Below are 27,765 nucleotides of genomic sequence, written 5' to 3' on the forward strand. Positions count from 1 at the left end.
AATACCTGTCTGGCTTAACTGGCGCAGGAGGCAGAGAGTCTGGATTAAGGGAAGCCTCGGAGAAAACGTCTTGAACAACATCCAAAACAGGAGGTATAGCCAAGGGCCTATGTTGTGGTAAAAACAAAAATTCCCTAAGCCTCTTCCGGGAATCTGAGAAATCCTGACCTTCCCATTTAAAATGCTCCCTCATAGAATGCAGGGTTTCTGAAAAAGAAAAATCCTCTGGAGGAGAAGCAGAAGGAGTGGAATCCTCTGCGTCTGAATCAGAATAAGGAGGAAAATCCTGAATGTCTTCAGCCGAAGACTCTGAGTCATCTGAAGCCTGATCCAAACTTTCCACCTCTGGCTCCACCCTAGGCCTCTTATCAGGAGAGGGCATAGAACCTCTGATTAAAGAAATCAAATCTTCTGCCATTTTAAGCATGTGTTTTTTAGGCACAGAACCTGCAGAACTAGGACTGACACCCGTGGAAGGCAAACCAGGCCTGCCTTTGGAAGGAGCCTTAGAGACCGAAGGAGAAGGCCTAACCACCTTAGGCAAGGAAGGGAGAACAGCAACCTGAGGCGCCCCCTCAGCCTGACCTGACTCCTGAGAGGCCACATCTTGCAAAATTAAAGCCTCTCCCTGAGACTCAACTGAAACCTCGGCCGGATCCACAGATTCCACCGTAGTTTCTAAAGAACCGGTGTCCGGAACGGATGACTCATCCTGCCTGGACTTTAAAGATTTGTCTTTGCGCTTCTTCACGGTAGCGGGCGTCGGAGGATCCGACGGCATATTATAATTACGCCGCTTACCGAAGACAAGCCTAGCGCAATCTAACCTACGTTTAATGGTGCGCTTATTAAACCTAGCACAAAAGCGACACCCGACTACGTCGTGCTCAGGTCCCAAACAAGGAATACAAAGAGAGTGATAATCCCTATGCGGTATCTGTTTCCCACAAGAAATACAATTATTCACTTTTTCTGACATCCGGAATTAACTGAGGCAAGAAAAAACAAAAATATTCCCCAACGGGGTACTTAGCCCAACTTGGATTCGGTCTGAAACTCAGAATAAGAAAATTTCAGAACGCCGAACGGCACTTGCAAACGCTGCTTCTGCATCGGACCATGCGGCAAAAAAGACTGAGGATATGACGTCGGTCATGCGCTTTAATACCCTGACGCTCTGATGTCAGATCTGAGCGCCCATGACCGACGTCAGCCTAATACTTTGGTATTCGGGCCGACCGAGGACAGCGGACTACCCATATGTAAGGACTGCAGCAATGTGAGATGAAGAACATCGGCGAACTGGTGACTGGCTTAGTAGAAGCATCGTCAGCAGCTTTGGACCTAGGCGGCCTGTCTCTGTCTTTATCTTTGCGTTTTTTTGAAATGTCAGTAGTCGGATGGCTTACCGAAGATGTATCACAATAACTGAACTGAGCATCAAAATATTTAGCAGCGAAAATATACAGACAATGGATAGTTTGTGGTTTAAATAAGGCACAAAACTGACAGCGAGGTATGTCATGGTCAGGGCCTAGGCAAGGAATACAGTACGAATGAAAATCTTTATGAGGTATTTGCTTTCCACAAGTAATGCAATTATTTACTTTTACTGACATAGGTTTAGAGTAAGAAAAAGTTTCCCCAAGGGGGTATTTGGCTTTTAGTTGAAGACTTCCGTTCTGAAACTTGAAAACAAAAAAGTCGTCCGACTAGCACTTGCGAACTGCTTCTGCTTCGGGCACCGCACGGCAAGAAAGACTGATGTAATGGTGTCGGCTGCATGTTTTATACTCCTGACAACCTGACTTCACGGAAGAAGGGACAGCAACTGACGCAGGACCCAAGACTTTGTTAATCAGGCTGACTGAGGGCTACTGTAAGCAGATAACCCAAATGTGATGACTGCAACAGTGAAACACAAAGAACATCCATAGGAACATCCAGCTTGTAAGTATCTTAATTCTTCTTCTTTCAGGACCAAGGAGAAAATTTCTTCCATTTAGCTACCTAAGATTTTTTTTTGTAGGTTTTCCAGACCCCTTTAAAACTGCTGCACATTCGCAGGACAAAAAAAGTTACACAGGACAAGGGATCAGAATTCCATCATCCAGGCAGTCAGCTAAAAATTCTGGAAAATGAGGTGGACCATTGAACCCTTGTGCTGTGTGAGCAGATCCATTCTGTGTGGAAGACTGTAGTAACTACCCTTGGCCATTATCATAAGAAGGCAGAACCAATGTTGTCTTTCTGGATCTTTATAAGAGCTCTGCTTTACAGAGGAAATGATGGAAATGTATAAAGGAACCTGCCCATCTATGGTTAAGAAAAGGAATCTGCCTTCCAGGCTTTTACACAAGGAGTCCTGGAGCACAGCTTCTTGAGCTGTCTGTTGTGAATGGAGGCAAACAGATCTATTTGAGGAGTTCTCCACATGTGGATTAGGTCCTCAAAGACCCCAGGGTGCAATCAATTTTATTTTATTAATCAAGGGTCCAGTCCTGAATCTACTCAGACTCTTTACCACAATGTTTTGTTTTGATGGAATATAAGAAGCCTGAAGGGACATATTATGCTTGGCAGCAAATTCCTAGGCTAACATTATTAGTCTGCACAGAGGGTAGGATTCTGGTTTTCCTGGTTTGTTTATATATACCACATCACAGCTGGGTCTGTGAAGCAGTTCTGGAATCGACAAATGATGCAAAGATTTTAAAGCATTTATCAGTGCAATCATTTCTTTTATATTGGTGAGTTTATTCTTGATTTTGTTGGTCTCAAAGGCCCTGAACTCTGATTTCACTAGATACAGCTCCTCAAGCTAAGTTCAAAGTATCCTTGGCTACAGACCGAGAAGCTGGAAGTTACATTGGAAGGCTTGGGTTCAGTAGCATTTGGTTCATTCACCAAGACAGCATCTTCCTGAATAGGGAAGAGCAGGTATCTGGACAGAAAGAGGATGACTTGGATGTCTCCACATCAGACTGCTGACCAGTCACTAGTGGAGTCCCACAGGGTTCGGTCCTGGGTCCTATCCTGTTTGGTATCTACTTCTCTGACGTCCAGGCCAACACAAAGGGACTCTGGCTGAAAACGTTTGCAGACGATTGCAAGTTGGGAGCTATTATTAACTCCCAAAGTGATGTTGACATCCTACAGAAAGACCTCAATGAGACCAATGACTGGTGTCAGAACCATGGCCTTAAGCTCAATGCCAAAAAATGTGTCGTCATCCCCCTTGGGAAAAACCCGGTTCCCTTGAATTACCACAATGATGGTAGTCCACTGAACACAGAAGGCATTAGAAGAGCTCTGGGAACATAGGTTGACAGCAACCTCTCTTTTGACCACCACATTGCCACTGTGGTCAGAAAGTCCTTCCATGTGGCACATCTCATTACTAAGGGTTTTGCATCCAGGAAGAAGGAGGTCATTGTCTCCCTCTACTCTTCCCTCATTAGGCCAGTGGAGTACAATGCCCCATTTGGCATGTACCTCACTAGACACCTGCACCAAATGGAGAGGCCTCAAAAGTACCTCACAAAGAGGATCTTAGGCCTTAAACACTTGTCCTATATGGACAGATTCAAAAAAGTCCAACTATTCTCTGTCTCATATCGCCAACTTAGAGGCGATCTCTGCTTGACTTGCAAAGCCATGTCTGACCCAGCTCTTTTAGAAATGCTACATCTAAAGAAATCCCAATCCCTCTGCACCACATGCTCCAGAGACCTCAACCTCATTACCATAATCAACAGAACATGCTGGAGGGACAGGTTCATAACCCAGAGACTGCCCATGCTATGGAATAGACCTCTCATACATGTCAAGCACAGCACCTCACTGGCCCTCTTCAAGAGAAATCTTGATGAGTGGATGGGAAATAGAAAATTCACCCCGGGGATCATTCCAGTGGCTCTACTCGACAGAGGCACTAGGAACTACGGTTGGGTGGCATGATACCAGGGTAATCCTATGGGCTAGGCTTGTAAAGGCTCCAGGGCCATTAGCCTAGCACACACCTATGAATCTATGCTGGTGCTCAATCTATACAGATCTCAGGAACTGCCAAATTTTCCTCATGTGCAATCTGGACAAAGGAACTATTAGAAGAGAGGTGGCCATGTATTCTACAGTCCCAATGAACCATCTTGCTGAAGTCAAAGGAGAGCAAACTGCAGAAACTGATCACAATAGGCTGTACAAAGACAGGCCATCATTTGAGAAGTCTTAAGTAGACAATCTAGAAAAGTAATTCTATGAGATGGAGTAAGGGAGCAACTTCTCTAGATTTAGATGTAATCCTTTATTTTGGAACAGATTACTGGCAAATAAAGCATTGTGCCAATTTTGAAAATAATCTGCAGAATAATGCAGTCATTAAATAAGAAAGGCTAGGAATGCATTGGAGTCAGAAAAAAATGAAATTAATTAATTAGACACTTTGTAAATACCCTTGCAGCTGTGTAAAGACCAAATGGTACAAAGTCAAACTGAAAATATGAACATGCAACAAACAATCTTGAATACTTTCTTAACTCTGTCAATAGTGATGTGATGGTATGAATCTTTCAGATCCAGAGTCAACATAAAACAAAGGAGGAATCAGAGGAAGCAGAGACTGGGGAGTCAGCATCTTGAATTTTGGAAGCTTGATATGAAGGTTTGAGAGAGAGAGAAAAAGATCAAATAAAAGTCTCCAAGTCCCTTCCTTTTTGAGAACCAAAATGATTTTTGAGTAAATCTCACGTCCCTTGAAAGGATATGGAGCAGGTTCAATAACTCAGTGACATCAAATGAGAGGAAATACAGGTGTTTGGTTTTGAGAATTAAGAGAAATTCCTGATCTTGGAAGAAAGGAGTCTCAGTGCCATTTGTAACTGTTCTGAATTATATCCAGCTACTAAGCATCGGATGTAATCTGAGTCCAGTGGAGAAGACAGAAAAAACTAGCTGCTATATTTAGATGGTGGCCAGTATGGGAAGAGGACAGCTTTTGAAGACGACAGCCAGTCATTATTTTGACCCATCTTTCATTCAGGGTAGCACCCCCTTTTCTTCTTAGACTTGCCTTACCACTGTATTTTCAAAATGTTGTTTATCACATTTTTGTTGAGATTATTGGATGGTCTTTTAGTAAAAGGGGACAGGACTTGGAAGGATACTTTCTACTGTACATGGAAATGAGAGACAAGCTGTTTCACCCCCTCTATAAATTTGCCACTTCCATCAAACTTTTTCAGCTCATCAGCAGAAAGAGACAAATAATCAATCTTTGTCAAGGGGAGCATTGAGAATTTGTGCTGTGACACCCTCAGGCAAATTCTGAGACCTGTGGCAGAAATACCTGGGCATAACATATCCAGTGGTTGCTGATTTAGAAACAGCATCTGCAGCATCATGACATTTCAGTGAATGTTTACTGACCAAAGAAACTAAGATAAAGAGGAAAGACTAAGATTCTGAAGAATGTAGGTCTGCCAACACATTTCATTAACTCATGCCATTAAGTACTTTGCCATAAGGTGCCTAACAGTTAACTTTCTCAAACGCAAGACAAAAGGAAGTATATACTTTCTTTCCAAACTTGTCAAAGAATCTTCCATCTTTAGCTGAAGGGTCAGGATCACAAGTAGCAGAGAAAGTTTAGACTAGCTTCCTTGCTTACAGAGCTAACTGCTGGATCAGTCACAAGACTGCGAAAGAGGTCCTTTTCAGTTTGTGGCACCTTGTAAAGCCTGTTTATTTAGGAGTAGGGGGTTGAGTGACTGGCAAAATAACAGCTATGATAAAAGCATCCTCTGGAACACCTATTACAGGAAGAATTCCTGAAGGCTTAGGTGTTATCAATCTGTAAAAGCTCTAACTGGAAAAGATTCTTCATCTTAGTAATAGTGTCACAAATGGAATTTCCTAAAAAGAAGAATGAAAGGAATTATCCTTCTCAGACTCAAACTGCAGGGAATCAGGGAAAGACACCAGAGAGGCATAGTCTAAGCCAGTCTATTTCACATCAGATTGGGAACCACTATTAGAGGGTGATGGGGATCTTTTCATTTTCAGATACAGAGAAGAGGCAAACTGCAAAGAATGAAATACATTAAAAGGTCCTTAAGCAAAAGAATACAACTTCACTTTACAACTTCTGGAAGATGGAGTAGTTGAGGAAGTAACATGTTTAGTGTTACGAGACTTGACTTCTTTTTTTCAGAGTTTAAATATCACCTAAATCAGATGAATGAGGTAGAGTTCGGGGATTGAACCTCTTCCTTCAGCTATTCTTAAGGGCTGACATCCGGCCCCTGAAACATAAAACACAGTTCTCCCTTGTTGGATGAGAGCATATGTCCAAGCCTTGGAGGGTGTTTCAGCCTCATGACCCTCAGTGTCATCTTCTGGAACCTCATCAGAGGGACTGTAAGCAGGAGACAGTTTGAGGACTCCAGAAGGGTCACAATGGATACATTATCTGAAGGTTGGGGGAGAGAGAAGATGAGGGAGTGGAAGCTTCATTATTTCTCTCAAACCCCTCTTTTTCAGAGCTGGAGGGAGAAAGTCAAAGGTACCAGCACCGGATTCCATCACCAATTAAGTTTAATCCATCAACTTCTAACTTTCAAGGACGATATTAGGGAATGTAATGTACTTCTAATAGTTTTATGTGTAAAGGAGCAACAATTACTGAAGGAATAAACCTGCGATCCCACGTTATAAAGGGAAGCCATGTAAGTGCTGCTGATGGAATCTGTCTGGCACTTGTACACCTCCCTTTTCACCTAGGCACATACGTTCTCAACCTCTTAGCACAAGAAATCTGGACAAAGACAAAAATAATGGGGGGAACAAAGGTCCAAAAATAGGGACAGATTTTTGACATTGCCAGAATAACAGGTTTTGTGTTAACATGCATTTTCTGAAGAAAATGAAGTCTGAAACTCAAATGTCTGTTATGATTTTGTGACTTCAGTCCTCAATGATCTTCCCGAAAAACACAGATTTAATGAGGAACAGACAAAAAATATGATGCAAAACTCTGGACATTCTGTGAAAATCTGGACAACTGACAGATATGCCTAGACATAAGGCAACATAACTTTTCTCAAAAAAACAGTCTCCAACAGGGTATTTATCTTCCCAAAAGTTTGATATCAAAGCAGACTGCTGAACTGAAGATGCTGCGAAGACAATATTCATCTGAATCTCCAACAGCAAGAAAGCTCTGAATTTTTACATCCATACAACTCCTTTTATATTGGCATGCCCTTGTGCTTCCTTAGACATATAGTGAATGAAGAAGGAACTCAAAAGCTTTTGTACACAGGCTAGATGTTTGTTTCTAGGTAGGATACATTCCACACAGCTATATGCTTCTGCAACAGTGATTTAATGATGAACACCAAGTGCTACCCTCTTCAATCAATGTCAAATCTTTACATTTTTAGAAAAAATGTTATCTGATGTCCAAGTTTCTGCTTCCAGAATGGCTTGAATATGAATCCCCTTAAGGAAAGCTACAGATGTGGCTATACCCCCGACACTGTAAGCCTTAGCTATGCCTGTCAAGTGTTTACACTGTCAGGACTAGCAAAACTGTACACATTATGTTAGCTATTTAGATACAATTGATACAATCAATTCAGACATAGATACTTCATCTTTCTTTGCAGCAAAGGTGACAAACAACTGATTGGACAAACAACTGATTGGACATTTTTACTGTCCTTTGCCCCGTGTAAGAAAGACCTTAACTGTCTCAGCACATCCAAGGAATGTAAACTTCCTTCTCCCTTATTTGGGGGTGGAGGGAAGAAAACACTACGGTTCAAGGAGAAATTTGTGGACATGAAAGATGGATTTCATTCTAAGCCTATACAAGAGTTCCTTTTAAATTAAAGCTTTAAGTTTTGACACTCCCTTGGCTACAGTAAACAGTTTTTCATGTCAAAAGCTGTGTATGCTCTGAAGCTGCTGGCTTAAAGGAGGCTTCAGTAATTTTTTCCAAGATGTAATGTAGGTCCTTGGGAAGTGATATTCTTTTCCTTGGGATCTTATGTAGTACTCCTTTAAGGAATTGTTCCACTGGCCTAAGGGTGGTCAAGGGCAGATCCAATGGCAAAAAGGTTAACATAAGAGAAATGACCTTAAATGGAAGTGTAAGCTAGGCCTGTTCCAAAAATCTCAATCAAGCGCTGAAGAACTTGGGACACCAGTGGTGAGCCAGGGTCCTGTCTTCTTGCCTGGTACTAGCTGGAAATCTTCTTCCACTTGGACAGGTAAGATTTCCCATCGATAGACTTTCTTGGCTCCCTAACAATAATCAATGCATCCTCAGTACATATGTGCCTAAAAGGAAGTAGGATCATATCATCCAAGCTATCAGCCATAGTTCTTTTCAGGCTGGGTGTATTACATAGGATCATAGAAGGTCACTAGGCTAATAGCCCTGGGGCCCTTACAAGCATAGCCAAGAATTTATCCCCAAAAAGAAACCTCAGTCAACACCTGTCACCCATGCCAATGAGGGATACAGGTGGAAGCCCTGGGACAAATTTGTGGTTTCCCACACACTCATCAAGACTGTGCTTGAAGTGGGTAAATGAGGTAACTCTATTTGACGTGTATCGGAAGTCTACTCAGATGGTGCAGCCTCTGGGACACAAACCTGTCTCTCCAGCAGGTTTTGCTGATGTTGCATGTTAGATTCAGGCCTTTCAAGCTGGTAATGCGCGAGGAGGTAGACTTATAGATATGGAACATCTGTAGTAGGGCAGGGTTCGAGATTGCATTGTAGCAAGACACAGATCACCTCTGAGCAATCTGTATGATACTGAGTAGAGTGATAGTGATATGAGCTTGTCTGCATAGGACAGGTGTTGGAAACCATGGATTCTCTTTGTGAGATATTTCTGTGGCCTTTCCAGTTGGTGCAGATGTTTGGAGGGGTACATGCCAAATGGAGTGTTATACTCAATTACTGGTCTAATGAGGGAGGAGTAGAGAGAGGTAAGAACCTCCTTTTTTCTAGATGCAATCCCTTTACTTATGAGAAGAACCAAGTAAAAGTCTTTTCTGACCACTGCTACTACATGATGGTCGAATGTGAGATTGTCATCACCTGAATACCCGGGTCTCTCACCAAAAGGTTGCATGTTTAGAGAGTTGCCACTGATGCAGTAATCAGTAGGGGCCATGTTTTTGTCGAATGGTATGATGACACGATTTTGTGTTTAGCTGGAGGCCATGACTTTGGCAGCAGTCATTTGCTGTGAGACCCGCTTGCAGTATGTTAACATCACTTGGGGAGTCAATGACAGCACCCAAATTACAGTTGTCTGCAAGCTTGGTCAGCCACAGGCTTTTGTCTTTGCCTGGACCTCTGAGAAGTAGATGCCAAACAGTAGCGGTCCCAGGACAGATCCCTGGGGAACCCCACTAGTGACAGGTCTGCTATTGGAGGTGGAAGCACCTATTTTGACCTGGAGGGTCCTGTTGGTGAGCCAGTTGAACACCCACCTAATGAGACAGGGATATACGCCAAGTTGTGTTACCTTTTCGATGATGCCTGAGTTGGAGATTGTGTCAAAGCCTTGGTCAAGTCAAGCTAAGCTGTATGTATGGACATTCCCTCATCCAGAGCCTTGGTGACAGTCTCAAAGAAGTCAACCAGGTTCAGCCAGCAAGATCTGCCCTTGACAAATCCAAACTGGGTGGGGTCAAGTGCTTGGAGATTGCCTATATCCTTGTTTATGAGATCCATAATAATACGATCCATGGTTTTACAGATCAGACTTGTCAAGCTAATGGGGCGACAGTTTCCAGGGTCAGTGGTGGCACCACCTCTGTGCAAGAGGATGACAATGGCAGTTCTCCACTCTGCTGGAAGGAAGCCTGTACTTAGGCTGTAGCTGAACAGGGTGCTCAATGGCAAAGCCAGTTCTTTCTGGAGATGGTGCAGAATACAGCCTGGGATACTATCAGGTCCCATGGAAGCTGTGTTTTTTGCCTTGGATAGGGCCTCTAACATGATCTATGGAGATGTGAAGTGCGGGACAAGTATCAGAGATGTTGAAAAGGCCTTTGGGGGGGTGGGGGTGTGAAATCTGCACTGAACCTATCTGCTAGTAGGTTGGCTAAGTCAACAGGATCAGTGTAATGGTTTTGCCATGGAGGTTTGTGATGTCACCGAAGAAGGCTTTGTGGTTTATCTTTTGTTCTGTATTATTCAGTCCAATGTTGTGGGAAGCACAAGATGCTTCCTCTGAACATCTATATGAGAAGGGATAACCAGTGTTGCCTGGGCAAAAAGGGTGCTACAAAAGCCTCTCTGGCCTGTCCTGACTCAGTTTATGGATCACCCTTAGCTTTAAGGGAAACCATAGGGAAGGTATACAAGAGCAGGCCTGTTCAGGTGGTGAAGGTGTCTGATGCCCAAGCTTTCTGCACTGTGCTGCTGAACAGGACTTCAACTGTCCATTGTCTGGGGATGCAAACTGGTCTATCTGGGGGACTCCCACCTACAGTTGCACTACTTGAAGGAAGACCTTCCTTTGTAAAATCTACTGCCTTTGATCTGCTAAGGTGGTACATCACTGTGTTCTTCTGAGATGGCAATATGACTGCTATGCTGTAAGGCCAGGTCCCAGGTGATCAATGTATACCTGCAAAGGGGATAGGATCTGATTGCACCCTGCCTGCTGATGTACTATATCACTATTATTTTGTCTGTAACAACATGAAAGAGTATCCTGTCTATGTTTGACCAAATTAATATTTTCATGGTCACTGCAGAAAAGGGACCCTGGACTATTCTGCCTACCCAGTAACCAAATAATAAATACAGAAATAAATGCTTTGACATCCTGAATCAATGCCATAATTTCATTTACACTATATGCTTCTTCATTTGGCAAACTTTCTTAACTCTACATACTTGAGATCCAGTGGGAATGCCCTCCCCAGGCCAGGTGCAGCATCTGTTGTAAGGGTCTGGTCAGGTAGTTCATAAAGGAATGGGACCCCCCCCCCCAAACTCACACACATTCAAGTTGCTCTGTTTGACCCACTACTCCAGTTCCCTGGGAAACAGAAGACAGAATGGGTTTCTGTTCTTACTGTCATTGGAAGTGTTAATTCCAGCTGGACCTGAAGTATCACTGGAATTTCCTTATATGTAGTCTGGTTTCTGGAATCAGCAGTACGAAGCTGGTCGAAGGGCAAAGACACCCAAGAGGTGGAGGGTCGAGAACGAAATGCCTCCAGGTATACGGACTCATCTTCAGAAAGGGTGAGGATCTTCCAGCTACCTCTCTGCTTCAGGATCTCTAGGATGTCTGAGAAGGAGACATCCTCAGTGGGTGACTGTGGGGATCCTTCTGAATCATCCAAGTCCATATCTGAAGTAACAGACTTCTCAGGGGAGTCTAGATGTTTCCTCTTACAAGTTCTCTTCAGGGGGACATCCCCAGAGGGATCCTCTGGGGAGGTTTTGGAAAAAAGGGACTCACCCAATGGGGCGTCCTGGGGCATCAGTTCTCTACGCCTGAGGGGGGGATGGTAGAGAGACAGACACTGGCACTTTTGGGGGAAAAGTGCTTGGATCTGAGAGTGGAGTGGTCAAGGGTGACAACACACATCACCTCGAAGGCACCAAGACCCAGGTCCAGTGAAGCCTCCGGCTCTAAAGAGCCAGGAAACTCCTCTCGCACCAAGGAGATGGGCTCCGAGGCCGATGTAGGTGTCAAGCTCACCAGCGCCGATGACCCAAGAGGTAGATTCAGATCTGACAAGGGTCGGATCAGACTCTCCTCCTTGGACCCGAAAGGGAAGGATTGGTTCCCAGACCCCTTGACTGAAGATGGTACCGAAGAGGTCGGAACAGAAGTAGGGACTGAAAACCCTGGGATGAGTCTCGGACCTGACAGTTCCATCACAAACACATCCAAGCACTCTGGCTCCAAAACCACTCAGGTCGGAGGAGGAATAGAAGAAGGGGCAGAAGAAGAAGTTAGTTACAATTCCTTATGGGCTGGACTCAAAAGGATCTTGGCTAGAGCCGAAGTCCGGAGCAACCTCTTGGCCACCCACAGCACATCATCATCCGATAGGCTCCTGGATGATCAAGAAGACGGGGCCGAGGATTTTACACTGCCAGCCACAGACTATAAAATGGGTGACTGAGGAGACCAGCTCCAAGGTTGGGGACCGGCTCCGTATAGGACTCCTAGTTGATTCCGACAAAACTGGTGGAACTGATGGAGCAGTCTTTTCAGGTCCGAAAGCCTTCGGTTCCAAAGTATTATCCTTCAATAGTTTTTTTTTTTTTTTTTGCCGGCTTGGAAACAAGAGCCAAAGAAGAAGCTCTTTTAGTAGACTTGTCAGATTTTGGCGACTGGGATGATTTGGAGGAGGTCTGGTTTCCCTTCTAGTGCCTCAGCAAAGGGAAGGAATCCCTTGATCATCAGTTTGTTTCTACACTCCTGCAGTACCCTCGAACTGAAACCATGACAGACAGAACATGAGTCTTGGAGGTGTACTGCACCTAGACAGTAGACACAACTAGTATGCCCATCGGTCAAGGACATTTTTTGAGACAGGAGTCACACTTTTTGAAGCCTGACTGCTTTACTTCCTTTCCTTCCTTGGACATAGTGACCAAACTACAGCAACAATAAAGAACACTGTCCAGGAGCTAGGTAAAGGATAGAGAATAAGGCTAACAAAAAACTATCAAGCTATCAAACACCACACTACAACAAAAGGTAATTATACAACTTCTACTCTAGTTTTTTTTTTTTAAAACTCAAGCAAGGGAGAAAAAAGGGGCTAGAGGAGAGGTTTCTAACCAAAACAACGATTTCCTCTAGCCAAAGGAGATGTCTCTAACTTAGATGATGAAACCTCTTAGGAAGGGGTAGAAAAAGGAAAGAGATACCCTCTAATTTAAATGGGCTCAACAAAGGACAGAAAGGAGAAGAAAGACTAACTGTCTAACTTAAACAGGTTCACTAATGGTAAAGAAAAGTTTTAAAAGATGGGATAGGGAGTTGCAGGCCTAACAAAAGCGATGGCCAGCCACAACAAAGAGAACAAGCAACAAACTTAGGATTTCACCACAGCTAAGACCTAAAAAACACTCTCAATTAGCAACACAACAACATATATAAAAATTATTTTGAAATAAACGAACAATATCCAGAAAGTATTTCACTTAGCCTGAGCCTAGTGAGAAGCACCTGATCTAGTTTAGCGGCAAACGAGATCTGGGTTATCTTACCTAAGCATGATGGGATAGGGCATAACCTCATGCCAGTGGAAGCTCTTGAGCTTTAGTAATAGGGAGTGTCGGAACTGATGCTTGGTTCTGAACCCAGCCAACAAGAACGAAGGTGAGATAGGACAACATAACACTGAGCTTTATCTTGTAGTCCAGGTTTTGATTCCCTCAGTCTCCATATGGTTACTGTTTGAGTCTGAGCAACTGACATTTATTTCTTTATTTAACATTTGTTGACCAGGAAAGTCTGACTAGGACAGAGCCTATTTTCAGCGGAGGCCAGGAGAGAAATGCTCCAGATGCATGTCTTTGGATTCTGGGAGGAAACCGGAGTACCCGGAGGAAACCCAAGCGAAAGCAGGGAGAACATGCAAACTCCGCACAAAAGGTACCGCAGCCGAGACTTAACTAGGCAGTGCTCCTGGGATGAGTCTAAAAAAAGCCCTTACGGATCAGTTCTCTACCACAGTTAACACAAAAAAAGCAAATAAAAAAAATAAGACAGTGATCCCAGAAATTCATAAGCCTCATATTTAAAATGCAGAATATTAATACAGCATTTACAGTTCATTTTTAGGCCGGTACACTAGTGAGAAAGAAGGCAATGTGGACTGTGTAAATTAAAGTGCGAGGGATGGATTTTGTTTTAGACTGTCCACAAATGGCTTAAATAAAAAGTCAAGACTGTTAATAATGATTTTAAGCTTGAAATAAGGAAGCACTGACATTTTAAAGCTGATAAATAAAATAATTATAAACTGGAATAAAATGCAAAATAAAATACTAAACTTTAAAAATGTTTAATGTGTGCTGAGTCATGAAGTTTAATACAATTAAAAAGTATTAAAACAATAATTCACTATAAAGCAAATGAGCAATTTTCTTAAAATACTTAATCCACTTTAAACTACATTTGTTAAAATGTGCATAGTTTATGTGGAAGGCATGAATATTTAGTTATCAAAGATTTAAAAATGAGTTATGTACGTGCCATATTGATACATGGGTGTTGTCTATTTCTGTCTGGTTCAACTTATGGGCTTATCAAATCTGACTTGGATTTCAGTCCAGCCATCTCATAAAAGCCTCCAAAGCTCTGCTTCCTCTACTCATAATCCCTTGGCTCAACTAAGACTTCCTTAGAACAAGTTTGCCCCTCTCTGCAAAAAAAAACTTCCATTACTCAATCCCAAAAGAAATCACTAAGGACCCCAATAAAGGAGGAAACCATCCTCCCTGACTCAGTCGTCCCATGACTGAGAGATTTGCCACAAAGTTGGGGGCAAAAGAGAGGGAAGATTGATCCAAACAAAGAAACAACACAAGTCTATCGTTATGTTAAGTACATAATTTCCATATCCGATGTTGTCTTTTTCACTTGGGTTCAACCTCTGGGACAGAGTCCCTAGCCACGTAACACCCTAGGGAAGTCTTACAAAAATATATTGGCAATATGGTGGAACCAAAACAGGCCCGAGGCCTCAAATGAGTCCAATTTGTAGTGGAACACAAACGTGTGAGGGCCCACCCAAGTCGCAGCAGCACAATCACCATCCAAAGCAACTCTGGAAAAAAAGTTGTAGACGTAACCATAGCTCTAGCAAAATGACCTTTCGGCTTAAGATGAAAGGCATTTCCTTTCAAACTATACCCATATGAAACACATTCAGATAGCCAGTTGACACAGTAACGTTAGACACTGGCGCAACCAACCAGGTCTTCGAAAAAGAGACAATTAATTTAGTAAATTTCCTAAAAGATTTGGTTCTATTCAAATAAAACCTCAATTGTCTATGGATGTCAAGACAACATAGTAAATATTCCTCTTTATTGGAAAATTCAGAAAACAACACTGGCAAGTGAATGGTATGATTCAAATTACTCTCTGTCGCCACTTTTGGAAGAAAAGTAGGATCCCTGTGGAAAGACACCCTGTCTTTTTGAAAAACAAGTACTGAGGTACCAAGGATAGGGCCTGTACTTCTGATACATGCTTTGCAGAAGTAACAGCCACCAAGAAGAACATTTTTCATGACATCATCTTCAAATCAGCTGTAGCAAAAGGCTCAAATGGAGGTGCAGCAAGCACTTGAAACATAGAAGGAAAGCCCCACAGTGGAACAGGATCCTGGACAGGAGGATACAACAAAAAAGTACTCTTGAGAAAGGCCAATGAAAGTTTAAAAGCTGACAAAGGCATATTATCCCTACCAATGTGAAAATTGGAAATAGCTGCCAATTGTACCTTAATGGTTGAATAACTGGATCCATAATGAAAAGTCCACGAGAAAGTCAAGAATCACCTCCACTGGAGCTGAGAAGGTATCTGAACCTTTACAGTTAGCCCAAAAAGCGAAGCATTTCTATTTACTGGCATATATACTCTAAGAGTATACATTTTCTGAGAAGATAAAATATGCACTACTCTGTCTGAAAGCTTGGGCTCTCTGTCCAGCAGCGGAACTGGAAAAACTATGCGGTTAACCTTAGCATCTGAAATTCTGGTGGATCCAGGCCCACTGGGAGAAAAATCGGATCCCGAATGGGATTCAGGACCCAAGAAGGGTAACTCAGAAGAGGCCAAAGAAAGGGGAATTGCACCTGACTGGGCCAAAAGGGAGCAATAAGGATTACACTCACTCTGCAACAGGCTGACTTCCTGATAAACTTTATTAAAAGCTGGGGAGGATATGCATACAGAAGCTCTGAGGGCCAAGCACACAGAAAAGCATTCCTGGGTGACTGCCCCAGAGGAAGGAGTAAGGCATAAAAGATGTTGTACTTAGTATTGGATAGGGATTGTGCACAGGTCACAACACGGAGTGCCCCAGTGCTGATAAATCAGAGCTGCAACACCCAAATTCAGGGACCACTCATGTGAAAAAAGAATGTACTTCTTCAGACTGTCTGCCAAAACACAGGATTTCTCTGGGATGTGCACTGCAAACAGAAACTGTTGAGACAAAATCACCCATTACCAGACTCTCATGGCCCTCCAGACAAAGGGGATAATAAAAGGGATCCCCCCTGTTTCTTCACATACCAGAAGACGTATTGCCAATCTGAAATGACATCACATGCTTGGGGATATGGCCTTGAAAGGCCACCAACACAAGGTGGACCAATGTCATCTCCAGGACTTTGACATGAAAATTGGCCTTGGTCACAGACCAGGTCACACTGGACAGTCCTCCTTTCAAAATACCCCACCTCCACCCAAGAAGAGAGACATCCATTATGACTGTGCCAAGGAAGACATATGAAACAGTCTCCCGGAGGACACCAAGGGAGACCAACTACCACCTTATCTTATTTCAAAAACATTTGTTAACACAATGGGAAACTCTGTCAGAAGCATCAAATAGGACCATTACACTGTCAGTGTCTTCTGCAAAGCCCTCATGTGATACCTCACCTGGGGAAGTAAGCAGACGGCAGCCACCATGTGTCCTAAGAGCTTGAGAACAAGGAAAGCTAAAGGCATTCTGTAAGACAGCAAGGAAATGGCCAGAAACTGAAAGTCTTGCAATCTGAGAGACTTTGCACCCAAGTGGTATCATATGCATTCTAGCATCTTAACAGAGGTGGAGACTGGAGTTTTGGTAGTTGACAGTGATTCCCAAGGAACTGCAGAGCTGAATAAAGTTTCTCCGGTCCTGACTAAGGATGCCCTTGTGGAGGCAGTTAGGAGCCAATAATCCAGGTAAGGGATGACCTGGATCCCCTGCAGCCTGAGTCAGCCTGCTACCAGTACCATATGCTTGGAAGATGGTGGTGAGACCCAAGGGCATCTCTTTGAACTGACAATGACTGGCTTCCAGCTAGAAGCACAGAAATCCCCTGGAATGCCTCACTATCTAAATACAATGGTATATGTCCTTGAGACCGATCAAACACATCCAGTCATTCTTCCTCAACAGAGGTGGAATGGACTACTCTGTGACCATCTGGAACATTGTCTGTTTAACAAACCGGTTTAATTTATTCAAATCCAAAAAGGACCAGAGGTTCTTGTTTTTTCTTCATTACCAAAGAGAACTTTGAACAAACCCCAGATTCACGTTGGTCTGGTGGGACCTCCTGGATGACTCCATTTACTAACAGCATCTGAATTTCGATGGCTGCATCCCTTCACGGTTGGGGTGGCATGTCTGAAAGATGTTTGAAGTTTCTAAAAATGGAATTGTATAACCTCTGGATACGATTCTTAACATGCATGCATCCAAGATGATACCCTCCCCAGCTTTTGGATGTACAGAATACGACTGCAAACTGCCTCCATTGCTGGACAGTTGGGCAACCCCTCAGGATCCCTTCCAGAGAAAGGTCAGTAGAAGCCATTGTTCTGCAGGCCACCCTGCCATGTAGGTGGCACCCACTGTAGTTCCCCCCCTCCCCCCATTGCAGTGGGGAACTTCAGAAGGAGCTTTCTGAAAAAGCTAATGTGCTTTCCTTAAAAAAAAAAAAAAAAAAAAAAAAAAAGAGAGAGATGTTTCCCCCCCTTAAGGTTCTAAGAGAAGGTCCACTGACGGGTGGCAAAACGTACTCCAATGGCAGACAACATCTTTATGTCTTGCTCACTTCTGGTCAAACTGATCTTAACCTTAGGCTGAAAAAGAGAAGACCTATCAAAGGAGGGATTATTAAAGAAAGTATTGAAGCAGTCTACAAAATTACACAACCTCATCCAAGCGTGGCTTAATCTGGCAATACAGCTGTCAGAGGCTTGAGAAGTACCATCAGCCATGTTAGACAACAGATGCATGGACACGTTGGCAACAGGCTGCAAAGTGGTCAACTGTCTCTCTAGAGTCTGTTGTGTCTTAACTACCCTTGACACTTCTGACACAATGTCAAGCTAAAATCTCATCAATAGGCGAGATAGTTTAACCCTCTCAGTGCGACTGTGGCTGAGGTGTAGGAAAGCTTCCCCTAAATGGTCCAAAGGTAGAGACTCCTTTATTCTGGGGGATGAACCAAAAAAGCCTCTTCAGAGATGTCTTTCTTAGTGGCAGCTGCCCCTACAGTAGCATAAATGGCAGGACCTGTACTCCAGTGTTGCAGATCCTTGGGAGAGGTGAGGATCTTGTCCGGTTTCTTTTGGAATCAGTTCCATCCTATCAGACTCCTTCCATGCCCTCCAGAACACCAGGTCAATAAAGTGCTTCCAGAGAGTAAACCACCCAGGATATGGATGGGTTCACCTAGAAGGCCTCCAAAAATACCAACTCCTCTGGAGACAGGGCTTCGGCAGTCCTAACCCCTTGTTGGTGAAGCAGCTCCAAAAGATCACCAAAAGAGTCATTACCACAGGGGATTTAGGAGATCCCTCTCTTTCACTGAAGTCAATATCCTCGGTGAGTGATTCTTCAGGAGAATAGTACAGTTGTGTACACTTACCATAGATGTAGATGTTCAAGTGTATTCACTGTTGCAGTCATCACCTGTGGGTTATCCCTGCTGTGGTAGCCCTCGGCCGGCCCGAATACCAGAGTCAATTTTTTTTGTGGCGGCTGCTGTCGCCTATAGTCTGACGTCAGGTCGTCAGTGCTACAAAGCAAGGCAGCCAACGTCATTACATCAGTTTTTCTTGCCCTAACCCATCAGAAGCACAAGAAAATAAGGAAAAGTGGTCCTGGTGGCTAAAAGCCACCGTGGAAAGCTTGCGTCCCCCTAGGGGAAGATGCTATATGGGGGATGGAAGGAGGTTGGGAAACTAGGACTGCAACAATGAATACACTCGAACATCTACATTTATGGTAAGTGTACACAACTGTACTATGTTCTTCGTGTTTCACTGTTGCAGTCATCACCTGTGGGAGGATTCTCAAAGCTGAGGAGAGGGGTGGAAGGATAGGTTTAGAGTCCTAGGCATGGATCAGCAGGCTCTGAAGAACTGCATAGGCAAAGCCTGTCCTAGACTTAGAAAAAAGAGGTAGGTGGTAATGCTTTGTAAAGGTATGGACAGAGGTCCAGGTGGCAGCTTTCAAGATGTCCTTGGTGGGGACTCCTCTGAGGAAGGCTATGGAAGTGGAGGTTGCCCTAGTGGAATGGGTACGGATAGACTTGGGGGAGGTTCCCATGTAGCATGTAGCAGAAATGGATACAGTTTGATATCCATTTGGAAATGGTTTGTTTGGAAATGGGCTTCCCCTCTGCCCCAGGGGCAAGGCTGACAAGTAGATGGTCTGTTTTTCTGAATGGTTTAGTACGGTCCAGACAGTATCAGAGTTGTCGATGCATGTCTAACGAGTGGAGAATTCTTTCTCCCTTCTTTTGAGGGTAGGGAAAGAAGGTGGATAGGTGTATAGCCTGGTTGAGGGTCACATCAGATAACACCTTGGGCATAAAGGAGGGATTAGTCCTCAGGGGGACCCTGTCTGCATGGAAAATGATGAAGGGCTCAGCAGCCATGAGAGCCTGAAGTTCTGATACCTTTTCTGGCTGAGGTGATAGCCAGTCTTCCAGGAGAGGTATTTTAATTCTGTAGAAACAGCAGGTTCGAAAGGAGGTAAGGTTAGTTTTTCTAGAACATAATTCAGGTCCCGGGGTGGCGTGGGAGGCCTTCTGGGAGGTCTGATATTACAAACCTCTCTGAAGAATTTCTTAATCAAAGGATGAGAGAAGAGGGGTGGGTCTGAATCGTAATGGGCAGAAAAGGCTGAGGGATGGATTTTAAAAGAGGAAAAAGAGAGGCCACTGTTGAGCAACTCAGCTAGGTAATCCAAGATAAGAGGGATGGAAGGATGAGAGGTACTGGCCCCTTTGAACTGGTTCCAGGAGCAAAATCTTTTCCATTTCCCTGTGTATGATTTTTTGGTGCTGGGTCTTCTGGCCTCTGTGATGATGTCACAGAGATCCATTTGCTTAATAGAGACTCCTTGTTAGCTTTTAAGGTATAAGCCATGCTGAAAGATTGACAGTCTCTAAGTCTGGGTGCAGTATCTTCCCCCCTCACCTGGGTCAAGAAGTCTGAGATCTTGGGAAGCTGTAGGGTCAGGCTGCGCAGTAAAGGGTACCAATGCTGTCTGGGCCAATCTGGAGCAATAAGGATGGCCTTTGGTCTCTCCTCCCTTATTTTGATCAGTACCTTGGGAATAAGGGGCAGAGGAGGGAACTTGAACACAAAGGAGGAGTTCCAGGGGAAGGTAAAGGCATCCACCTTCCACGCTAGGAGGTGATACTCTCTGGTACAGAACTTTTGCAGCTGGTGGTTGAGGTGGGAGGCAAAGAGATCCACTTCCGGAGTCCCCCACTCCTGAGTGATTTGCAGCAAGATTTCCCTGTGGAGCTGCCATTCGTGGGGGTCCAGTAAGTTTCTGCTTAGGTGGTCTGCCAGGGTGCCACTGACCCCTGGTAGTTATTGGGAAATTAGGTCAAGACCCATGGAGGTGGCTGTAAGCCAGAGGCTCATGGTTAACATGCACAGGGGGTAAGATTGCCCCCCTCCCCGTTCGTTGATTTACCAGATTACCGTGGTGTCTGTTTTTATAAGGAGAACTCCTGGCCTGAGATGGGGTTTGAAAGATGTCAGAGCCTTTTGTACTGCCATCATTTCTTTCTCATTAATGTGCAAGTAAAGTTGCTGAACATCCCAAAGACCTTGGGTACACATGCCTGCTAGGTGAGTGCCCCAAGCAATGTCTGAGGTGTTGATGGTCTGACCGGTAGGGCGGAAGATGAAGGGAAGACCCTTGTTCCTGGCACAGACCTCTGCAAACCAGAGAAACTCAGGTCTTATACATGGGATCAGAGAGAGAGAGGTCTCTAAGGACAGAGTGCTGACACCAAAGGTTCTTTAAATATCACTGAAGTTTTCTCATATGAAGCCTGGCCAGAGAAATGAGAAGGATGCAAGATGCCATGTATCCCACGGCTTGCAGGAACTTCCTCGTAGTGAGGTGACTTCTGGAAGCCAGCTGGGTAAAGTAGAGAGGGAAGAAGCTCTGCTTTTCTGGAGATAGGAAGGCCATTTGAGATACTGTATCTAGCACAACTCCCAAGAAAATGACCTTCCTGGGTGGGGTTTTGCTCTGATTTCTTCTTGTTGATGGTGAACCCTAGGGAAGTTAGGAGTGATTTGACAAAGAGAAGGTCCTGGAACAGCTTATCTTTGACTCTGCCTGAATGAGGCAGTTGTCCAGGTAAGGGTAAATCTGTATACTTCTCTGTCTGCAGAATGCTATGGCCGGGGCCAAGCATTTGGTGAATACTCTGGGAGCAGTAGATAAGCCAAGGGGCAGTGCAGAGAACTGAAAGTGTTGTGAGCGTGCTCTGAAACGCAGGAATTTCCTGCACATTTCCTTGATGGGGACGTGGAGGTAGGCATCTTTTAGGTCCTGGGTCACTAGCCAGGCATTTTTTGTTAGCATAGACAGCAGCTGCTGCAAAGTTAGCATTTTGAATCTGGGGACCACCAGGGAGGTGTTCAGAATGGATAGATCCAGGATGGGGTGCCAAGTGCCCTCTTTTTCTGGGAACAAGGAATAGTCTGGAATAAAATCCTTTGCCTGTTTGAGCTGAGGGGACAGGTTCTACTGCCCCTGGGATATGAGAGTTTAGACATGTTTCAATGCCTCTGCCCACTGATTTGGAGGTAAGTCTGGGTACACTCTTGGAATTGGGAGTTCGTTGAAAGAGAATTTGTATCCCTGAACAATGATCTTTAAGACCCATTGGTCCTTTGTTACAGAAAGCCAATTGTCTTTGAAGTGGGACAGCCTTCCTCCTAGTTTTTGACAAGTGAAGGGAGGGCAGAGGGGGAGTCATTGTGAGTGTTTGCCACAGAAGTTTGGCTTAGAACTCCCTACCTTAGAGATGGAAGTGGTCCATTGTTTGCTTCTCTACTAGCTCTGGGATAGGGGCCTGGATGGTCTGTCTCTGCGGGGCTCATCTTGGCCCTGTCTGCTAGGTGCAGGGAAGGCCCACTGCTTAGAGGGAAAGTTTCTGCTGAATCTGGGAGGTTGAACCTGAAAGAAATATTTTACTGTTTGCATAGATTTTGCTTTGTCTTCCATCTTTTTAAACACCTCTTCTGCTTTTTCCCCTAACAAGCACTCGTTATCTAGGGGTGCATTAATAAGTTGAGACTTGACATAATCAGGGAGAGGTTGTTCCTTCAGCCATGCATGTCTCCTAATAACAGATCCTGTCATTGCTGCCCTGCTAGAGGCTTCCAGGGCATCATATCCACATTGGTAAAGAGTGCTTGGCCAGTTGACAAGCACAGTGCAGTAAATCTGCTAACTCTTTTGAATTGACACAGTCAGATAAGGTAGGAATCTTCTGTTTTAATAGTGCCAAAGTGTGTTGTTGATATTTTAACATATGGAACTGACAACTGAGTGCTCTGATGGCTAAGGTTGCAGAGGTGTATACTTTTTTACCCCATCTGTCCACAGCTCTGGAGTCCTTGTCAGAAGGAAGAGGATTCTTGGCAGAACTGGTCTTAGCTCCTTTAGGTCCCTGTGTAACGACCTCTGGGTCTGCAGCAGGATTTCTGTACAGGTATTTGTGAGAATCCGGTACTCTGTAGTACTTGCCAGGTTTACTGGGAGCAGGAGGGAGGGCGTCCGGGGCTAAGCTGGATTCATGGAAAACATCATCCACCACTTCTAAAATAGGGGGGATGGCCAGGGGTCTGCGCTGGGGCAGGTCCAGAAACTCTCTAAGTCTTTTCTTAGACTGTGGGAAGCCCTGAGAGTCCCATTGGAAATGTTCCATGACGGAGTGAAGGGTTTCCCTAAAGGAAAGGTCCTCTAGAGAGGAGCCAGAAGGGATGGGATTCCTCTGCATCTGAATCCTCATAAGCAGCTAAGGGATGCTGTTCCTCTTCAAAAGCTGAATAGTCAGAATCCTGTTTGGTCATAATTTTTGGAGAAGGGTGCATTTTCCTTTTATAAGTTGTGGCCTGACTATCCCAGATAAGGGAGATGAGATCCTCTGATATTTTAAGCATTTGTGCGTGGGGTGGTGGAGCAATAGCAAGATGGTGGCTAGACGCAAATTTCCTTCGAGTGGCTGGCTTCTAGGCCTGAGAGAATCCGTTGGTCTCAGAGAAACGGTAGTCGGATGCAAAGACATGGGATTTTGTCTAGATTCTGTAGTGTGAAAGGCCTTCTTGGTAGCCGGTGCCTGCGCCGCGGCTCCAGACCCAACAGAGGCAGAGGCAGAGACAGCCAAAGGCTCGGAAGACAAAGAAGATTTCTGAAGCATACCGGACTCCAAAAGGGTCTCAGTAGAGGGCTGCGTAGATATCGAATCGGGCATCAGGGGCTGTGAACATGCCTCACTGAATTCTGGAGAACTGATAACCTGCTTAGCAGTAGCATCATCAGAAGGCTTAGCCTTGTGTGGTCTGTCTCTCCCTTTATCTCTATGTTTTTTTGAAATGTCAACGGATTGTTGCTTGACGGATACCATATTGGAATGCGAAGATGGAACATGAAAATAACGGTCTAAAAAAAGAGGTCTGCAGTGAATGGTTCTCGCATTAAAGAGGGCACAGAAGCGGCAATGGGGGATGTCGTGGTCTGGACCTAAACAAGTGCCACAGTAAGAATGGAAGTCTCGGTGTGGGATCTGCTTTCCACATGTGAGACAATTGTTAACTTTTTTGGACATCGTTTAGAGCAAGAAAAAAGGATCCCCAACGAGGTACTTGGCTTTAGATGTTTTCAGATAAAATTCAACTTTTGGTAGCGACCGACCAGCACTCATGCGAACTGTTTCTGCTACAGGCTCCACGGCAAGAAAAAAACTATGTAATAACGTTGGCTGCCTTGCTTTACAGCACTGACAAATTGACTCTGGTATTAGGGCTGGCCGAGGGCCACCACAGCAGGGATAACCCACAGGTGATGACTGCAACAGTGAAACACGAAGAACATCTATGTGATTCCTGTTGCACTGCACTCTTGTCCAAGACATCCCACGCTGATGAATCTGGGAGAGAAAATGAAGAGGCAGGGGGGCCTAAAGGTACAGCTGATTGGAGACAACCTGGGGTGGGTTGCACCAGAGCAGACGAACACATGTCCAGAAGCACAGATGTTGAAAATGGAGGGATATTGATTGCAGCTGACCAATCCTCCTCTCTACAAAGTCCAAGGCAGACCTAGGATCCAGAGATTCAAAAGATATACAGGACTCCAGAACTACTTCCAACTGCCCTGACACTAAAACTGAAGCTGAGCTATCAAATCCTGGGGATTACCCCCAAAACCAGAATCGTCGGACCCAACCCAGAATCCCCCCCACCTTGACATGTTGGATCAGAGGTCCACTCAGCTCCAAAGCTGCTGGAGTCAAGGAAACCAAGGCCAGGGTAGGAGCAGAGATCAGTCAAGTCATTGGATCTCACCGTAGGGAGGGAAAGTCAACTGACTCAAATGACCTTGGAACAGCAGGCTCTCAGAGAGGAAACTAGCTTGATGGAGCAGAAGACTTGGGTCAAAGACCTGAAGTAACAGGGATCAGCTCTAACTGCATCTGGGTTTGTAGGAAGGACTGCATCAGCTGCTGCAAGTCAGTGGGTCTTAAACTCCCGTATGAATGGGACAACCGAGCTGAGTAAGCCACTGATGAAGGCTTAGAGGCTTGCCTGCTGTATGACAGCTCTGACATACATATCCAGGAAGGAGATAGGGATGATTTCAGCAAGGACTCTCGCTGAACAAAAGTGGAGAAGAGAGAAAAAGTCCTGCCAGTGGGAGCTCCATTCTACTAGAAATTTCTTGGGACACAAAGCAGGAGAAGGAGCATTCCCCACAGTTGAAGCTGAAAGTAATCAGGTCAGAGCCTATAATGGTGCCAAAGCCACCAGAGAAAATGAGAATCATAGGACCTTTGGATTTAGCAGACAAGAAGAGGGTGCCGATCATTTTTGGTCCCCCTTCAAGGGGTTAGGGTCCTCACAGCCCTCCTTATGACCCCAATCATCCTTACTGGGAGAAGAGGAGGAGTCGCCACCCAGCAATAGACCCTTTAGTATCAACTTGGCTCCTCTGTCATTTACAGCACAAGTGCTGAAGCTTTCACAGATGATGTACAGTGTCTCAAGGTCAGCAGCCCCAAAACACTACACACACTAGTCATGACCATCTTGAGAAGGGAGATTGTGGCCACACATCACACATTTCTCAAACCCATTCTCCATACTGCTCAAACAACAAATAATTTAACATTCAAGAAAAAAATACCACTAACAAGAAATGATGTAACACTAAGAATCAAAAACACTCAACCACATTGGGTGGGAAAAGCCAGCTAACAAGAAAAAAAAATTAAACACCCTTCCTAAAACTACCTACTTACCTCCTACACATAAAAAACACTAACTAAAAAATACAAACTAGGGTACAGGAAAAGGGAACAAGATCAAGTTACAACTTCTCACAAAAAAGGAAACATCCCACTGAGCTCAAGAACAAGCCGCTGTCCAGGAAGGTGACAGATTAGATCTGAGATGGTCCGAATTGAGTAAATGATTATGGGTAGATGAGGTGGATTTCAGGCTCTGAAGTGTTTAGGAGACAGCCAATCTCTGATCAGAGTCAGATCCAGTAACCACAGGTTGAACCCAGATGGAAAAGACAACAGATCTGTTTATAAACCATTTCCCACAGAATTATGCTTTAGTAACAGCAGTACAAGAAACGTTTTTACGATCATCAGAATAAAATAAAACTGCTAAATGCAGTGCGTCTGTATGTATTAGGAAAGGGTCTGAATCTTCATAAAATAGAATGTGATATATAATACAAGGACAAGAAGTCATTAAAATTGCATATACCCCCCTACATGCATGCAGAGAGTACTGTGATCAAAATGGGGAACCTTAAAGCATTTATTGGCATTTTAATTTGTGGATCTAAACATAAGCCACAATGCATACACATTGTTTTGCCAGAATTATTTGTGGAATAAGCTCAACATTACAATAAAATAAACAGTATAAAAATAAAACATCAGTACCTCAAACCTTTCAATGGGGTCTTCTTGTTCAGCTTGTTGCTCCCTCATGGTGTAGTATTCTTTTTCAAATTTCTTCAGCTTCTTCTGACTGATCTATAAAAAACAAAAAACAACCTTTATATTAATTAACTCCAAACAAGTGATTTATTTCATACACTGGCAGCATGAAAAAATAAAAAATATCATGATTGCAAAATCCCAGATTTTTAGAAGTTAAAGTTAAAAGGTGTGAAATAAGTTTTTCCTTATTTTAGAGGCATGCAAAAGCAGAACAAACCATTCTGCATATGAATAGGTATGCAAAAAAAAATTGTTTTGAAGTACTGGCATAAAGGGTCAATTATTACATTATTGCAAATTAGGGAATAGGCAGAGCTCAGTGGATTTTATACTACAAATACTATCCAAAGCCAGTTGTAATTTTAACTCCAGGAAATAACTGCAGTCAGTAAATATCTCTGACAGTTACGAAGTCCTAATAATACATGAAAATATTACGTGTCCAGAAAATATTTCTGAAATATCAAAAAAATGCTGTGCAGCAGGGTACACTAAATGAGATATATCTTGACTTGATAATGGCTGAAAATATGATAATGGATGTTTCAGATCCACAAAATCACAAGTGAATATGCAGACAAAGTTAGGTCAGAAAGATATTAATGCTTGAGATGTAGTCTGTAAAGGGAACTGTACAATGAATATATCTTACTGCACCCATCTTTGCAGATCAATACACCATTAAAAACTGACATCTGAGGGTATTTCATGAAGGCCTACAAAACGTCATTTCAACCCATATACTGAGACTGATTACTAATCTTCCTGTTTCCAGCACTCTTAACCAGCAATGCCTAATTATATCACATCTACTGCGTAAGTGACAGCACCATCTTGTGTTGCTCAGTTTCTTCCTGACCTCATCCAATATAACACTGATTAGAAAAGTACAGCTGTGTAAGTTGCACTTGCTCATTTCAGCAGATGTTTGAATTCCTCAGTGCTGCAGTAGCCATTATGTTATATGGGTTGAATTTTTCTCAAGACACAACCAGTCAGCTTCCAAAAGAACTGGCTCCGTCCCACACTTACACTCTCACTGCTGATTGGCCAGCCTGAGGGAAAATCACCAATCAGAACTGAAAATCTTAGGACTTATCTTACCTTAAAATTAAGTAGCATACGCATCCTGAAATAAAAAAACAAGAAATAACTCTATACACTACTAAGGGGATGGTGGTGGTTGTGGCTACTGCAACAGTGAGGAATTCAAACATCTACTTTTATAGGTGAGTGCAAGGCACACAAATATACTATGTTCATCATCGCCACTACTGTAGTAGTCTTGAAGGATATGAGTTAATTACCAAAGCTTATCCAATATCTGAAGAGGAATGATAAGGCTTTAGGAACCCCAGGAGAATGGCTGCAGCAAAGTCAGTCCTAAATCTAGGGAAAAGAATACAGTATGTTATTCCTCATACAGATATATACAGAGTCTACCCCTTTCCAATATG

The 27,765-nt window shown here is 43.8% G+C and overlaps 1 protein-coding gene across 2 annotated transcripts in view; it reads right to left on the reverse strand.

Annotated features, from left to right (window-relative positions):
- The window catches only part of RABGAP1 (RAB GTPase activating protein 1), a 4,144,188-nt gene that overhangs the window by 933,570 nt on the left and 3,182,853 nt on the right, over nucleotides 1-27,765 (reverse strand). For both annotated transcript variants that reach the window (XM_044058459.1, XM_044058460.1), the window contains one exon: nucleotides 26,249-26,341. In XM_044058459.1, the coding sequence (XP_043914394.1) occupies nucleotides 26,249-26,341 (93 nt within the window). The remainder of the gene's footprint in view (nucleotides 1-26,248; nucleotides 26,342-27,765) is intronic.

This window comes from Protopterus annectens, chromosome 16.part0 (genome assembly GCF_019279795.1).
Source record: "Protopterus annectens isolate FY-2018-M chromosome 16.part0, PAN1.0, whole genome shotgun sequence".
In the NCBI taxonomy this organism is placed as follows: domain Eukaryota; kingdom Metazoa; phylum Chordata; order Ceratodontiformes; family Protopteridae; genus Protopterus; species Protopterus annectens.